This window comes from Neomonachus schauinslandi, chromosome 3 (genome assembly GCF_002201575.2).
Source record: "Neomonachus schauinslandi chromosome 3, ASM220157v2, whole genome shotgun sequence".
NCBI lineage: Eukaryota > Metazoa > Chordata > Mammalia > Carnivora > Phocidae > Neomonachus > Neomonachus schauinslandi.
In genome coordinates this window covers 116,453,004-116,470,912 of record NC_058405.1, presented here as the reverse complement: position 1 = coordinate 116,470,912, position 17,909 = coordinate 116,453,004, and the positions used below count along the sequence as shown (strand labels likewise).

The following is a 17,909-nucleotide window of genomic DNA, read 5'->3' as shown; positions in this document are numbered from 1 at the left end:
GCTATCATAAGAGTAGGTCTTGCGGTGTAAAAAGGTAATTTAACAAAATCCAGTATGTTGAACCACAGTCAGTGATGGGTATCAAGTCCCATTCTGTGCTAAGCATTGTTGAGTTAGCAGGGTCCCTTGGGCAATCAATGAATTTTAGTGGATTAGAGTTTAGATTTTTAGGGCGCCTGGGTGGCTCAGATGGTTAAGCGTCTGCCTTCGGCTCAGGTCATGATCTCAGGGTCCTGGGATCGAGTCCTGCATCGGGCTCCCTGCTCCTTGGGAGCCTGCTTCTCCCTCTGCCTCTCTATCTCTCTCTGTCTCTCATGAATAAATAAAATCTTTAAAAAAAAAAAATTTTAGATTTTTAGAGGATTGGGAGTTGGGAATAAGGAGATTTAGTTCTGAATCACTGGTAAATCTCTCTAAAAGTGGATATTAATGGTATATAATGCCCCATACCTAACCATATCCATCTCCTTTGAACTTACTGCTGTGCTTTGGGTTTGAAAACGTTTTGAATTTGTAGAATATTAAAGATATTATTTCTTTTACCATGAGGCACAAACTAGAGAATTTTACTAACTAGAATTTAACTTTCCCCCTCTTTATAAAATAAAGCTTCAACTACATTGTATAACTGTGGTGCAGTAAGAAGAGTGCTAAATTGGTAACAAAGACTTAATACAATAATTAAACTAATCCGTGCCTCTGTAAGAAAGTTATTTTGAGGGGCGTGTAGGTGGCTTAGCTTTGGCTCAGGTTATGATCTCAGGGCCCTGGGATCGAGCCCCACGTCAGGCTCCCCTGCTCAGTAGGGAGTCTGCTTCTCCTGTCCCTCCCTCCACTCATGTTTTCTCTCAAATAAAACCTTTATTTTTTTTTTTTTAAGTTTTAAGCCACTTGACCAATTTTCTAAAATATGAAATTTCCTTGCTTTCCTAAAAAGAATATACTGAACGTTGCACAGTCTGATGATTTGGAATTAGCGTTAAAAATACCAGCATGTTTGGGCAATGGAAGCCAAACTGCTTGTACGTACCTTGCCAACCAATGTAGTTGTTGGTTGCAGGGTTACCTCTATGCAGTCCACACATAACCTATCCGTATACACACAACAAATTTGGGGGCGGGGGTGGTGGTGGTAATATCTTCACCAAACACCAGTGTTTCTCTGGAAGCAATAAATTGGTAAGTACAATTTTGGAGATGTATCCCTCACTACCAAAATCTATTAGGTTCTTACGTTCCATACAGCAAGTGATCAAGAGTTTGTATCGTGAGGGCAAGCAGCAAGATATAACTTCCTAGAAGATAAAAGTATATAAAACCGGTAACCCCCCCCCCCCCAGGTATGCCATTCAAAGACTACAACATATTACAGGATAGTAGTGTAAATAGTTTATTTGCTCATATGTCATGAAAAGACCAGAAAAGTAACATGAACTGCTTTTTTATAAAACATTTCTAATATTGCTAAGAAGCCCATTAATAAACAGAAAAGAACATGCCAACATTATTGTCTATTTGATTAATAAATATGCAATTATTTTAATATATGCTTATTAGCATTGAGCTTTGGAAAACAGCTGCTTGTCATAAAGGGCCAACTACTCGTGTATCATGGTCAAATTGCTTTTTTCATCAAAATCAATGTTAACAGACAAAATCTTGGCATGTTCTTTTTAAAGTACACATTCAAGAAAATGTGCTAGCAGGTGGCAGTTTTAAAAGTAATTTTTTTGTAAATAGGTATGCTAAAGTGAAATGTAACTGATCCCTAAGCTGTCCTTGTAGTTAAATATATATATTAAAAAAAAAACTATAAGTTAAAATAACATTCAGATTGTATAGCACAGGCTGATGCATTTTTAAACAATATTTACAATATTACCCAGAGGCTAAGGTGGGAATTAAAGTGTAAAAACCATAAAAAACTGCACCAATTTTATAGCAAAATATCTGTACATTTAAAAAGAGATCATATAACTACACATTATCCAAGGAAAATGGGACCTTCACCAAGGAGTTCACATAAGCACAACATAAAATAAGAAATTCAGTGGTTAAATACTATACAATAAACTTTACAATTAATATATTGATGTAATGTACCAAGAAGGTAAGCCAGAAGCAGAATGTTTATTATGAAAAGTAGAAATCGGCTTTAGTCCAGTTTTTGACTTTGGAATGGATCAAGTGCCCTGCCAGAGAGGAAGGAAAAATAACAGTGGCTTAGTTGGCCATTTAGTCCCATTACATACCATTTAAGCTTAATCCCAATGTGAATATTTCAAGCAATTTAATTGCAATTCCCCATAAAGCAATGATGGTAAATACATCTTCTCCGATTTACAAAAGGAGGAAGAAGTGGGGGTGGGGACCTGCGATTGTCAGGAGAATAAGGCTAGGTTAACTATCACTACTAGCTAGCAGAAGTAATCTTGAATGCTTGATAGAGCTAGTGAACTTTTCCCTGGCTAGCAAGGCACCAATTTCTGTTCTCAGGATAGGCCCATAATGGTCTCAGAAATCCTAATACTGATTACTGAGATGTTAATTTTAGTGCTAATAAATACATTTGCATTATTATTTTAAAAGCTGCCTCTAGCTGAAGAACACAGTACTGCAAAAAAATCTTACACAAATTTGTATGCCATCATACCCTTGCTTTCATACTGGTGAACTCTCACGGGGCATCATACCCTAGCATAGCAGTGTAGAATGTAAAACAAGACAAAGCTGAGTGACTTCTTTGCCACTGCAATGCATCCTGTTTGTACTTTGCTGGGGCTTGGTTGTTATGGACAGGAGCTTATGTGACTTTTTCCTTCTTCCATGTTGCAAGCCCTTAAAAAGACAAAGTTGATGGGTATGTCTAAAACACAAACGCAATTCCTTAAAAGAGCTCACAGCAAAGGAAACCCACAGCAGATGCATCCATGTTATTTACAACTTATCAGGAAACCAGGGTGTGCCATCATGGGACAATCACAATGGCAGATAACGAGTGTAATACGAAATTTACATTTTGGTTAAAAAATTGGATAATATACTGGTGTAAAAAGATACCTAATCAAATCAAACCCTATTGCTTTGATTAATCTGAGCAGGTACTTCCACTTTTAGGCACTTGTTAACAAAGGTTGAAAGGAGAGCCCGTCATTTTTAAATTCCTATGTGTTTGCTAAATCTGAGCCCTTAGAATATTTTGTCAATGTTCAAGGTTGCAGTTAAATGGTAGCACGTAAAGTTCATGTGGAAAGTTTCATTCACGCATACTCTCTACTCATACAGGCAGGTTTCAGGTTCACATGGTTATCTCGGCACCATTAACAGAACGCAAGTTCTGATCATCAAAGCGCCGCCTGACACTTCTCCTCACCGCATCGGCTCGTCTGTATGGTTGGTTTCTAAGATCTGTAAAGAGGAGAGTATCAATGAGAGAACTGCAACCTTTAGTATCATATGTCTAAGCAAAGACAAAGGTCAGCTGGCAGCCAATCAAAGCAGCTTGGGTAGGAGAGTCAGCCAACAGGCCCTTCAAATCCATTGAGTATTTGAGCCAAAGACATGTACTTTGCCCTCAATAGTTAAAGCAGGATGTAATACTGATGCGAATCTGGAACTTTTAGAAAAATATATAGGAAAGGCAACTGTTGTCACTGGCCAGAGAATCTAGCTGGAGTCTTACTTTGAAATGTTTCTTCAGTTGGAAAAAGCTGTGGCTTAGTTTTGCCCTTTTTTCCCCCTGGAAACCTGAATATCAATAATTGTAATGAATTTTAAACTGCAAAATTAATAAACTGCCCTGTCCAATCTTATCTGGAATTGTAATCAAGGAAGGACACTATGCTTATTTTGTAGGCAGAGGTTCTGTTATTTTTATTCAATTAGTATTAGCTGAGGTCTGTTTTTTATTTTGTGAAACACAATGCTCAATTAACCACTGAACAAAAATAGTCACTAAATCAAAATAATACTCCATTCCTGTACATTGTCTCCTGCCACCCAGTATTTCCTGTTTTTCACTGGAAGGGAGAAGTTGTTTGGGCCTTCCAGCATTCTCCAATTTGTATTGCAAATGCACAGAATGTTTAAAAATGCCTAACATTAAAAAAAAAAAGCCTTGTTGAATGAATCAACCACTGCATATTGGTTCAAGCAGGCACTGTTCTACCAGAATACAGTGGGATGAACAAAGGAATTTTATTTTATGTAAGCATTCTTAATATGAAATCATGCTTTCTTGATGAATACTTAAGGTAGGTAGCCTAGCCAGCAGGTAAGCTGCTTCTGATGGGGTCAGGGCAGGCTGTGTACTTTTTTCCCCACTGTTTCATTTAGTTAGTATTTATTTCCCTTCGTATTGTTGACTTGTTAGGAAACATTCTTTCGAAGGGGGAACATAACAGAATTAAACCAGACTGAGTCTTTTTTATTCCTTTACCTACTCAGGAGCTTGAAAATGGAGCTAATGGGCCATATCTGGCCTACAAAATATTTAGCCCCCAACTTATACTTTTAAATACAGCTTCCTGATCTTTTAATAGATAATATCAAAAAAAAGAGGAATTCTGACTTCCCTTGGAAAACTGGAGGGTCTGGCAATACTGAGCCCAAGTTTTCACATGGCAAAAAGAAATGAGCTGAGTGCTGAGACCTATGCTCTCAGGTTCAGCATAGTCCGCACCAACTCCCGACCCCTTGGAATTCATCACCCTGCCTTACTCTTTCTAAATTCAAGGGAAGAATAGTTTTACATGCCCTAATCCTCTCAAGCTTCTGCTTCCTGGCCCAGAATGGTAAGGGAAGGTTGGAATTCCACTTCTGGCTAAGGATATGCAATGACTTGTAGCTCTATAATTCCTGAGTCTTCTGAACAATTGGCTCTAAAGATCCAAATCTTTCTTCAAAGGCTATAGATCATGTTCCCTGGCCAGGACTTGGCTCTCAGCTTCTTCAGATCAAAAGGGGTTAACTGATTAACTCGAAGGCCAAGAAAAGGGTAGGGGAAGGACAGCCTAGCACCCAAAGCAAGTACAATCACCAGCAAATACCCTTGCCCAAGCCATCACACTTGAAAACATGGAAGCAAGCCACAAAGAGTCCAACAGAGAAGCTGCCTCACATCACTGGAATGTGAGGTTACAAAGACTTCCCCCTTGTCAGACTCTCAACAGTATTACCCTCAGCCATAGACTGAAACCACTGATCTGCATACAGAGAGAGGAGGAAGCTAAGTAAAAAGTGATGCTTGCCAGCTCTGTGTATCCTCCACCACCGGTGTGCTAGAAGAAATCCTTACCCTCGAGTGAACATTTGGAAATTTAGTGATATTATTCTTCTTTAAGGCTAAACAGAAAAAAACAAAAACACAAAATGATGGTTAAGTAAAAATGGGATGAAAATGGAAAGCAATTCAACTTAGTGCTTAACATACCCGGCATGTTAGCCAACAGAGGAGGAGAGTGGGAGGCCATTAATACAAGAGGTGTTAGATAAAACAAGGGAAAGATCAGAGTGTCTTCCCACCCAGCTCTCTGACCACCCAAATCCAAGCTGCTTTGAAGTTTGGCTCCAGAATGATAAGACAGTCCAGCAGCAAAACTGACAGGAACATTAGCTGAGTAGACGACAGTGTCTAGCCTGGTTAATAAGCACTGGTGGGTAAGTACACTGCAGAGCAAGCAACAATGATACACCACATCCTCTGATATCCTAAAAGACAGAGGAACATACGTAACAAGCGCAATTCACAGAAGAGTTAATGCCACAAAACAAACACGTACCCTGTTCCATGTCAATCTCAGCATGGGAGTTACACAATGGATATTTCCAATTAGAGTATGTGCTTCCCTTGTCCCTTTTCTAATCAACTGGGCACTGCAAAGAAGTTTATTATGTAGCCATCGGGAACCAAGGGCAGGCAGTTACCTCTTGAAAATTTGGGGATTTTTTTTTTTAAATTCTAAGAACAGTGGCATTTTCCAATAATAGGTATTTGCTATTAGTATTTCTGGTTGCCACCATCCTAACCAAAAATGCAGGTCCAGATATGATCTCATCACAAGAGAAATACCCTGGATTTGACAGGGAACAGAGCCACAGTGAAGAAGCGCGAATGAGAGAAGACTATGGGAAGCTCCTAAAGCCTTTGTTTTCACTTTCTGCCTCACAGCCTTGCTCCAACGTGGAACTGCTGATAGCTAAACTTGGGCATGACACTCAGAAGGAAAAGAGGCTGAGTATAAAGCTATGGATTGCCTATATCAACTTATACAGACTTCTATGTCCAAATGGCTCTTTGCTTGTACCGTGAGCTCCATCATACTGTGGATGATGGCTGTAGACAGTATAAGACAGTTAAGAAAGACCCAATTTACAACTGTGTGTAGTTCACAATTCCTTCTGCAAATCATTTTTCAACTTTTAGGCACTTTGTGTTCCTGAGCACTTGCCTACAGCCCAATTTATTATCAAAGCATGGTAACTGAATACAGAAAGGAGGCTGGTTTAATATCTGTAAACCCATTAAAACACAGCAAGTGCTCAATAAATGTTAGGTATAGTAGTTATTGTTATTAACTATCATTTTGTGTTCAAAGACATTAGCCCAAAAGTCTTTTAACAACCTAGCTGATCCCAATGCTAATTCTCAAAAGTAGTGCTCTATTTATACTATTTTTCTAACCCACACACACTCGGACCACCATAGCCATGTGGATTCATAGATATATTGAAAGTGGCAGTGAGTAAACAGTAATGACTGACATGCAAAACCATGCAGTGTGAACGCAACATAAAAGATAACATGGCGGAGATGGCGATTCCATGCTAGCTAGCATCCTGGGTGGCCCTAACAGACATACAGAGGGACATAAGAGGTCAAAAAATCTGTAGCAACCTTTTAAGAGCATCAGGTGAGAAAGAGTAATAGTTTAGTAATGGTATTCCTCAGTGAGAACAGGTTCGCAGAAAAATCGAGAGCCACGCTTGGCGGTGCGAGCGGTAAAGGGCACAGTCTTCAGCACTGCATCGAAAATGACAGCCAAATAAGACAAACAGAAGAGAGTAAAAAGCCAGGATCTATCACATTAGTACATGGTTAGTGCTTTGTTAATCATACCTGGAGACGGGGAAAGGCCATTTATACCCAAGGGAGTTCATAAAGTCTAAAAAAGGTACTCAGTCTTGGGCTCAGGGGGTGGAAAATGGAAAATATTTTAAAGAGAATAAAAACTGTAGTATCTGTGAGCAGATACTCATTCACCTCCGATGAGATTAGGCAAACAGAAACTGTACATTTTGCCCATTTGACAAGCCAGGGGTCACTGAGATGGAGAAACAGACTGATGGAAAAGGAACTCTTACTGTGTGAGGCTGGATGCTTCTCTCCCTACAAGTTAATCATACTGTGGCACTGAGGCAAATAGGTGCTTACCCCAAAAAGATCTGCTCCTAGTCTTGCTTACAGCAGAGCTGCTCCCTCAGGGCCGGGGAAACAAAGAGAGGTGCCCAACAATGGGGACTTTACCTGGGGGTGCCACGTGCAAACCACTGCCGAGGGAACGATGAGATACGGGCAGGCACGCGCATATGGACTGTATGGGGTGCCAGATGCAGACGCAGGCATTTCATCAGCCACTTACCTAGCCACTGACGACTCAAACCACTTTACTCTGGGCCAGAAACTCTTTATTGACTTCCTGTCCAGGATTTATGTACCTATTTTATTTCCTTGGGTCTGAGCTGGTGGAAAAAAAAATGGTGGTTTTGGCCGTTTGGGATCCCTAACTATGATGTGAAGCTACTCCCAAAAAATGAGAAGTCAAAATTCTAAGAGTTACATTTTTAAAAAAAAATTAGGATGGCTCAGGAAATGTGACTAATGCGTATTTGATGTGAAAAAGTTGTTAGTTTTGGAGGTGTGTGACAATGATACTCTGTCTATGTTTGTTTCTTTATTAAAGAGTCATTATCTTTTGAAGACACAGACACTGAAATATAACTAGATGAAATCGTAGGTCTTAGATTTGCTTCAAAATAATCCCAGAGGATGGGGAATGGGGAGCAGACATGTAACAAGACCGGCCCTGAGTTGGGAATTGTTGATAGGTGATGGGTATATAGAACTCATCATGCTATTCTCTGTACTTTGGCATTGCATGTTTTTAAAATTCTCTACAATAAAAAAAAGTGATAAGTATCTTGGAAGCTAAAAAACAGTACTCCTATGCAACAGACATGAAAGTCACTTGCAGCCACTGCCACAGACAGTGGCTCAAATTATTGTCCCAAACTGTAAGAGAACGCAGAATCTCTGGAGAATGGGCTTCAAGCAGCAAGCATTAGGCTACAACTTAATCAGATAAGAACCAAGCTGGGTTGGGCACCACTCATTCCTAGCTGACGATCCTGATTTTCTCTTGTCTTCAGTTACTTTGAATGAGTAAAAAGGCTTTTAAAGAGCATGCTGGAAAAACCTGCACTGACCGTGGTTAGTACGCAACCCTGAATGGGCCTTGTCAGTGGTACTTATTAGGCAGGCAGGCAGGTGGGAGTGGCCACAGGTAGGAAATGGAGCAGGGAAACAAATCGAAGACAGTGGAAAAACCATCAGGAGGAGGAGCCTGGTGAAATCTGCAGGGTTCCAATGATAACGAGAAAGACAGTCTTCAGAGGGTGCTAGGGTTTTCTGACAGGCAGTATGCAGGCTACTAGAAATACACCTGAAACACCAGCATGGAGTCCCTCCACATAATTCCGGATCTGCATCAAGTCACCTGAAGACCCTGTAAACCCTGGACAAAAGTAGCAGCGAACTGTGCAAGTAGTCCACTACGGGCAGGATCAGTGGGGTCTCTACGGGCCACCAGGAGAAAATATCTTTTACCTGTGATAATGTCTTCAATGGCACCATCTTTGCCTTCATATACATGTCTGTTATCTTTCACTTGTCGCCTTCTTAATTCTGCAATTAATTCTTGCTGCTGCCTCTTTGATTTGTGGGAAGGAGACTAAGGAGAAAGAAGGATGGCAGAGATTAGTGGGACCAGCACCCATGGGAGGCTTGAGAAAACCCCAAGTTCTATCACGAACATGCAGCCTCAGCCAAAAAACACAAGCAGCACCATCCCAACATCCTGCTCAGAGACACACTCAGAAAGCTTCTGGGAAAAAAACAAACTTTCTCTGAAAAGTTTGGTGGCGGCTGGGAAGGCTGATGGCGGCGGGAAGGCTGGATCGTACGGCCACGAGAGGCAGCTGGTGACAACCATCCTTCTGAAACTTCGGGGCAGAGGATTGGGATGAAGAGTTCTCTGACCTGCAGGTCTTTGTGGTCTTCACCTACGCTGCTTCCCTCCAGGGAATCCTCCCCTCCCGTTCCTCAGAGTGAAGCCGGCCAGCGATCGAGGCCAGCACCAATGGCGACCCCATGAAGCCTTCCTGGACCCCACGCAGTTCACTGTCAGGCTACCTGGCGCAGCCTCACTGTATAGTCACCTGAGATTTAAGTTCCTGATCTCTATGAACCTGGAAAGGCTACGCAGACACGCTCTTCGCCTCTTTCTACTGTTTGCGGAACAGAGGAATGAACAACAAACCCATCTGCCACGTTTCCAAGCCCTAGAAGGAAGCCGTCGGGCTCGTGTGCAAATCTGGCTTTTCGCCCCTTTTCCCTGCTGGCACTGAGGAGACACGAGGCCATCTCAGCACCCGGCCACTTCTCACCTTTGGATCCTGCTGCTCCATCAGAGCTTCCTGCTCCAGCAGTTTTTCCATGAGTGCTTGTTCCTGCTTTTTCCTCAGCTCATTTTCCTCTTCTGCTTGCTGGGCAAAGTCAAAGGAACCAAAAGATTATGTCAGTGGAAATGACAGCCATCAAGGTTTTCTAAAGTCATTCCTAAGAGAGTCTTGGCAAGCCAGGAGTCAGAACGCACAGGAAGCTGACAAGACCTACACTTAGGCCCCTCCAGGACTCTGATCCGGGCTTTCCCTGTTGGTCTCTATCACATCTCCTCAAAATCCAGCAATCTCGAGGTACCTTGTCCAGAAATCCTTTCCTGAGGACCGCCTCCCCACTCACACTGCTTCTCAGCCTCAGTCCCACAGACATGGACGGGAACTCTCCTTCTGGCAGCTCTGCTCTGTGATTCCCACGTGAGCTTGTTTTGCTTCCAGAACCTGTCCACGTACCTCTAGCTTCTCTGAAACCAGGAGTTCAGATTCCTCTCCTTTTGCCCATTGTTAGGGGAAAACCTCCATTCCCTTGCCTCCTGTTTCCTCCAGGGGTCTCACCCCAGAGCTCACTCCTTCCCAAGGGCTGCAGAGCGACTGAGTTTGGGACAAGAAATCAAAACAGGCTCACCCCGGCTCAGCCCTCTTGGGCATTCTCTGTTTTGAAGCCAGCCTCCCTAAAGAGACTCCTAATGGTCTCACTGTGAAGTGATCAGTCAGTTATCTAGTTCAGGGCTGAGATATAAGCTCACAGACACACCCCACACCCCCCAGCCCAGCTATTATGGGGAATCAAGTTTACATTTTGGACCCCTGTACTTCTGTCTTAAGTTACATTCTGGTCCGAACTTGGGAAGGGAAAGGAGGGATGACAACCTACAACCCCAACATCTTCCCAAAAAGTCCCCAGGTCAGTGCCAGCCTGGGAGTCATTCACTGTGTAGTATCTATGGCCAGTAAAACATCCCACACCACCACTGCCTGGCGAGCACCCCATGGAGCCTGCTAACAGGACACAGGGTGAAACAATAATGCGGAAGGGGCTCATTGACGGGCTCTGACCTGTGTCACCCCACACAGATCACCAAGGAACTTCGCTTTTTCCTCTGCTCTACACATACCCCTGCTCAAGTATCAGGCTTTGGGACCTACCAGACCTGCTTCCCAGCTCATATTCTACAGTTTAAAAATAGCCTATGTTTTTCCCTATAGACCTTAGACTTACAATTTTTTATGTGAAGAAATGTGGTTGCAGCACATAACAAGAATCACTTTGAGTCATCTCTTCTGTACACTAGGATCACCAGCCAGTGAACCCTGAGCACCACGGTCAGCAGCAGCTGGTGACCAGAGACCTCCTCATGTCTGACACATGGACTCGGTGCTGCGTCTGGGTTCATCCTCACCCCGCCTCTGCAAACAGCTTGTGATGTCAGCGGTATGGGAAGCCATGCTGACAGCTAAATAACGTAACCTGACAGTTGTGGAGCTGGAGAAGTGACCCACTATATCCAAGCGGATGTTTCTCAAAAATGTAGATGACCTGGGGTGCCTGGGTGGCTCAGTCGTTAAGCGTCTGCCTTTGGCTCAGGTCATGATCCCAGGGTCCTGGGATCGAGCCCCGCATTGGGCTCCCTACTCCGCAGGAAGCCTGCTTCTCTCTCTCCCTCTTCCCCCCCAATCCTGTTCATGCCCTCTCAAAATAAATAAAATCTTTAAAAAAGAAAAAACCACATCCCCCTCCTCCCCCTATAATCACACTCCTCCTTCCTCCACCAGTGTTACCGAGGTTATGTGTAAACAACCCTGGAGAGTACAGACTGCGGTGTCTCCTAAGTGCACTAACATCCCCGAACGCCCCCACATTCCCCATCATTCTTTCTCAAGGAACAAATTCTTCCAACACATGCCTCTCTGGGTCACATTCTTTTTCAAGACCATAGCTCTGGATTGTGTCAAATGACCTATTTAAAGGAAGGGCCATTACTGGTCCAGATGAGGAAACAGACAGCAACCATCCTTCCTAGTGCCACCTTTCAGTCCACGCTAGAGAAGTGTTGGTCTAGACGACCTCAAGGCCTGGGCAGAACACACACGAGCAGGCTGTCCCTGACCTCAGCTACAGCACCCTTGCCATAGGCCAGAGTCCCCTCCTTTCACCTGTCCAACAACTGCATGGGAAGCCTGGGGTTTCCAAGTCCTTCACCCCACCCACAAGAGTGAACATTCAATGAGGAAGTTACAGTCCTGGAGTGTCTTCACTTGCCCCAAAGGGCAGCCAGGAGTTTTTGCCTTTGGGCTGAACTGCAGGCCTGGCTGGCTGGAGACAGGGAGCATCATGGGCTGAGGGCCCCAGGAACACGCAGCCCCCACAGGACTGGAGACTGCTCAGACTCACGCTGACCTCCCAGATCGGCTGCCCAAAGGAACAGGGGAGGCCTCTGCACAGCAGTGGAGACTCAGACACAGCTCCGGGAGGGCACCCACTTGACAAACAACGCCAAGGAAGGCTTTAAAGGACCCCATGCTCCTATTTACCTTATAGGCTTTCACAAACCGGACAAAGACGGGAAAGAAGACAGAGGGTGGTGTCGTCTTGGGGTTTTCTCCAAAATACTTTACCACATCATCAAAAGCGTCCTGTAAAGAAGCAAACTCCTCTTAAGTTTCATAAGGTCCAGCACGTGAACTTGACCCCCTGGGGGAAGAGCAGCAGAGCAGGAGGGAGGATCCAGCCACCGCCACAGCTCTTCTGCGGCCCCCTCACACTCCCACGACCCTCTCGGGCCTCTGGTGTCCTCCGAACGACGCCTAGGCTGAGAGAGCAGAAGGCAATAGTGCCGCACAGGGCTCATCTCGGGGACCACCTGCACTTTTACACACCGCCTCTCTCTCTCTCTGACACACACACACACACACACACACACACACACACACACACACGAGGAATTACCCCTTTCAAGAGCTTCCTAAGGCCATGGCAGACAAGGGTTAGAAGGGATCTCAGAAGTCACTCAGACTCCAATCCCAGCTGGCTGCTTCAATGCTCCTTACAGTGTCCCCATCTCAGGGACACTCACGTCTCTGCTTAAACTCTTTCCTGGCACAAGACAGCCTCGTTCGGGAGCTGTCCCACCCCGTCTGCGTTCTGAGTCCCCACCACACTCTGCCTTCCCTTCTGTGATGGCATACAGTCCACTTTGGCTGTTTTTTAAGTGTGTAAACTTAACCTCCAGTGTACTATAAGATTTAGAGGTCAAGGCCTACAGAAACCCAACACACTGGGAAGGAGCAGTGCTTTGCTAAGCACAGGAATGACTACATGTTGGCCAAAATGAATATAGGACTCACAGAGAAGGAGCCTAGGACTAAAAGGGGAGGGGAAGGGGAGAGCCTCTAGAGAAGAGAGTGAAGACTCCAAATCAGAAAAGGACAATGAACAGAACAGGGACAATATTCAGAAAGATCTCACCCACAGGAGTCATTAGCTACAGAAGAAATCTACCCTCAGCAGACAGAGGGCAATTCTCCTCCAAAGCCAGGCCAGCACCCAGGTGGGTTTAAGGGATCCAATCACGTCCTTGCGAGTGTCCAGGGCACAGATACTTACCTGTGCAATCTTGGCATCATCCTGCAGCTTCTTCAGCTTCCCCTCATTGTTGAGGATGAACTCCTTCAGCAGTGTGTTGTGGTCATGCATGGTGTACTCCCTCTTGGTTAAGTCCATGCCCCTCTGGAGCTCCTTGACGTCCAGTAAAACATTCTCGAGGGAGACTGAAGTAGAGACAGCAATGTCCCCATGAATGTCAAAACCCCAGTGAGTCTGGCTGGTAAGCCCAGCTCTCAGTGGATTCCTAGGGTCACTCAAGGATCTTAGATCTTTCAGAGCGAAGACCTTACAATGTGAATAATTTACTACTGCTCACCGCCCTGCACTGCATTAACTTCTGTGTAGGCACTAATTCATTTGCACTATCAGCCCAGTTTGCCAACACCACCACAACAAAAAGCAGCATAAAGAGGTTACATGGCCTGCCCGATGTTGCACAGCTAGGAAGTGGCCAAAATGGAGTTCGGAGAACAACCATGCACCCCACATTCTGGGATTATACCAAACTATTCCGTTTTTCTTACAGGAAGATAACCTATCCGTGGGTCTGTAGGCTCAGAGACTCCTCAACTGTGCAGGGCCCAGGATCTGATCCTCTAACACTCTGACCTCATTTACATTTCTGTGTCTCTCCAGCAGGGGACAGCATTGAGATGTCGAACTTTAGTACCACTGACCACTAGAAACCAAGCAAGCTTGGACAGCTTCTTGTGAAAGAAGCCTTCCCTGCTTCAGAAGGATTTCTCAGCATGAACCTTTCCATCTGCAGTATGGCCACCCTCCCAGAGCAGCCTTCCTGCTACCTTCCACACCCACCTTCCCCTCTGGCTCCCTGCTGCCCGACTCAGCTCTGCACGTGGATGAATTACACAACAAGGCGGTTAGGTTTTTCCCTTGCTAGACTCACACAGTCTTACTCAACTCTGACTCCTCAATGCCTAGGACAGTGCCCAGTACACCGCAGGGACTCAGAAAGGCTCACTGGATTAGCAAAGGGAGTGACTGGATAAAGGAGTGAAGGTATAAAGAATCCATGTCAGCTCACCTGGACATCAGAGAGAGAACACAGAGAACAATGCAGCCAGAGAACCTCCATCTCTCCACCTGCCCTGACTGATTTTTTCCAACGCTTTTGGGGAATCTCAGTTGGGCCAAACAAAATGGTCAAAACAAACATTTTTGTTAAACTTTTTTTTAAATTAGAATTGTGATGCTAAAGAACCCCGAAATTTAGGCAAAGAGAAACCTGGAAGGAGGAAAATCACTGCCTCCTGAGCCCTGAGCCCTCAGTGGATCTGTCACAGCCTGCTCTGCACAGCTCTTCACAGTCAAAATATCAGCCCCCCTGCTTCTCAGCCTCCACTAGGGCTCCCTCAGTACCTGTCCCCAGTTAGCACTGCGTCATCTCATTCATTCGTTCACTCATCTACCTATGCACCCCAACAATTTACTAGGGGCTACGGGAATAAAGATAAATAAAACTTGATTATACTCATAAATCCACAGGTTGGAATGGACATGCAAACTGTGTTAATAAAATTTGAGAAATCTTGTATGAAAGAGTAGTGTGGAGTGCTCTATAGTCAGAACACAAAAGGAGAGGCCGTTTACTTTGAGGAAGTCAGAGAAAGCCTTCCCCGCAAAGATTCAATTCACTAAGTCTGAAGTAGGCCCCGGGAATATGAATTTAAACACCTTGGAGGCTCGGGGCTCAAGATCCTAACGTGAGAATCACAGTATGTAATCAACTCTGGGGTCAATGTGCATCTGGTTCCTTTTTCTAGCTGAAAAAGTCTTTGGATCACTTCTTGGCCTTTTGGCTGAGATCAAGTGAACAGTCTTTGGAGAGGACATGGTACATTAGACAATAAAGTATGTGAGAAGACGTGGGTTCTAGTCCTGTTTCTATCACGTTCTACCCATGTGACCTTGGTGAAGCTATGTAACCTCTAAAAATGTCCGTTTTCTCATCAGTAACATGGGGATACCATTACATACCTATTATAGCCCAGCCATCTCGGAACCATTTGATGATTTAAATGAGAAAATGCATAACTGCTATGGCAAAATAACAGCCAAAAGTACTGATAATTTACCTTGTGCTCAGGCTAAAGGCACAATGCTTGGAACTACCACACCTGAGCAAGTGGGATGGCACAAAATCAAACTGAAGTATTTCTTGGGGGGTGATTTTCAGATTTTCACTCTCGTGTTTCAACAACAGCAATAGACTAAGAAGGACATCAAATGGAAGAGGGAAGCTGCCCAAGGTCCAGAGCCCCGACTCTGTACAGAGGACACAGAGAGGTCTCCCTTGTGTCCCTAGTTGCTACGGCTCCCAGGCGTGGGCAACACCATGGCCTACACACTCCAGCCAAGAGCATCCAACTTTTCACCTTGCCTTTCCAAAGGGGTTCCGAAGACCAGTTAAGCAGGGGATGGCTCCCCCGGGACCCATGATTAAAGGCACCTGATACCCAAGGGTAACAGGAAGAGCTGAAGTCAAGTACCTGCAGCAGCTTTCTCCACATAGTGAAGCTCATTATAAAACAGGGACACTTGGTGATATTTCTCTTTTACCACATTTGAAATGTAGTGCAACAGTGTTTGCTTTCGGTCTGTTGACTTTGTATCTAAGAGCTGAAAACAAAAGGAATATATGGGTTAAAGAAGATGGGAAGCTTGCCCCCCAGATGATGCCCTCCCACTCAGAGTAACTGAGTACAGCACCCCAAAAGTAGACAAAAAATACCCCCATGGGAGGATCAAGCCTGGACATGTTCTTCACTAAACCAGCCCACTAACTTGTAGAAGAGACCACAGGACTTCTCCAACCGGGGGTACGTTCGGTGTTGGGGACGATTCCAACACACATCTCTACCCACACAAAACCGCCCCACCGCACATCTGCCACACCACCTCCCCTGGCTAAAAAGTAGGAAGCGTCCAGTTTGAGTGCTTTCCGAAGTGAAGGAGCAGAGGAGTGAGCGTGGAACCAGCAGGCGTGCAGTACTGCCCATAAGACAGGACTCCCACACCGCAGGCTACACGTTCCCAGTTCAGCCCTCTCTTGTTCCCCAGCCTCCGTGACACGAAGCAGCTGGGCTTACCACACATGACCCTCCCGGGCCAGAGCTGGGACTCAGTGGACACTCCCTACCAAACAGCCATGTCTCCCCAGGGCTCGGGACTCAACCCACTGCCCAACCTTCTCATGTGGAAGCCACGTTAGCCCCACACAGCCTTGGGGGAAGAGGATTCCACGGAGGATTGTGTCTAGTCCTGCCCATCTAAGTCAGATGACTCTGAAAAGCAGCACACACTTTTCCATCCAGGGAAGGGACGGGGGAGAGGGATAGATATATAGATAAATTATATACGTATGCATATTTAGAAAATACAGAAAAGTAAAAAGAAGCACTTTGGGAAAAAAAATCCCTCATTCTGTCCAATCTCTCTGTTAATATCTTAACCCATTTCCATTCAGGTTTTTCCTGCATATTTTACTTGAGTGAAATCAATTAGTCCATGCAATTTATACTCTTTTCTAAACACAAAATTATCTATTTCTTTGAAAATTCTTCACATTCTAAGAGTTGAAGAATAGTTCACCATATTAACTATTATAGTTAATAATTTTCCAAAATGTTGGATCTTTACATTGTTTCTAATTATTTGCAATTATAAAATAAATAAAGCATTCATAATTCAGATTCCTGAGGAAAGAGTCCCAGAAATGGAAACACTGGGTCAAAAGGCATGAGGATTTTTAAGGTTCTAAGTGCTCACTGCCAAATGATGTTCCAGAGAATTTATACCAGTTGATTCTCCAACTAGCAGACAATACTTGGTTGATTTAGGTTTCACATTCACTGAATTCACTAAAATTATTCCTATAATTTTAGAATATCATTGTTTGAAAAACATACATTATTTATGTTTTTGATATTTGAAAATAAAAAAAAAAACTTTGCTTATTTCTGGGGAAAAAAAAAAATTCCACTCCCATTTCCAAGAGCTGACTCTCCTCCACTCTGGGACTTAAATCTCTGCCAGCTCTTTTGTCCCTTGAATAGCCTTGTATTTCTTTTAGTTCACTCACCAGATCTAAACTCTGAAGTTTAAATCCATAAACTGCTCCTCGTTTACTGCTATTCATATAGTTTCCAAGGGCCAAGATGATCTGCAAAAAGAGAGAGAGGGGAGAGAGAGAGAAACAAGCCTATTAGTAGAGCATCCCAGGCATTCCCAGGCCCAGGAATTCGGCTGACAAGTCAACTCTTCCCTGTATGTATATGAGGAAAACTTCACTTGCCTCCAGAATTTTCTTGAGTTTTTGGGATGACTTTATAGAGACAGATGCTGCTATAATTGAGTGCAGTTGCTAGATTCCATTCAAAGGAAGGAAGGGGAGGGGAGAGAAAGAGAGACATGTTAAAAATAAACTCTAATTGGAAACTAAAATTTAACACAAAAGAAAATAGACCTGCATTTAGACCTTAAAGCCTTAATGCTGAGGTTCTATTTTTCCTCAACATAACAAATTTAAGTTGTCCTGCTAGGGTCTTAG

The 17,909-nt window shown here is 44.1% G+C and overlaps 1 protein-coding gene across 4 annotated transcripts in view; it reads right to left on the bottom strand.

Annotated features, from left to right (window-relative positions):
- Positions 1–1,374: 1,374 nt before the first annotated feature.
- Positions 1,375–17,909, bottom strand: part of FMNL2 (formin like 2) — a 303,778-nt gene continuing 287,243 nt past the window's right edge. Inside the window, exons 19-27 of one of the 4 annotated variants that reach the window (XM_044913291.1) lie at positions 17,655–17,723; positions 17,442–17,522; positions 15,850–15,979; positions 13,340–13,503; positions 12,268–12,369; positions 9,724–9,822; positions 8,885–9,008; positions 5,297–5,343; positions 1,375–3,408 (exon numbers count right to left, since the gene is read on the bottom strand). In XM_044913291.1, the coding sequence (XP_044769226.1) occupies positions 3,370–3,408; positions 5,297–5,343; positions 8,885–9,008; positions 9,724–9,822; positions 12,268–12,369; positions 13,340–13,503; positions 15,850–15,979; positions 17,442–17,522; positions 17,655–17,723 (855 nt within the window). In that variant the 3' untranslated portion in view covers positions 1,375–3,369. Of the gene's footprint in view, positions 3,409–4,967; positions 5,344–6,929; positions 7,022–8,884; positions 9,009–9,723; positions 9,823–12,267; positions 12,370–13,339; positions 13,504–15,849; positions 15,980–17,441; positions 17,523–17,654; positions 17,724–17,909 lie in introns of those variants that run through there. The other 3 variants (XM_021703351.1, XM_044913290.1, XM_044913293.1) reach the window with 3 other exon arrangements.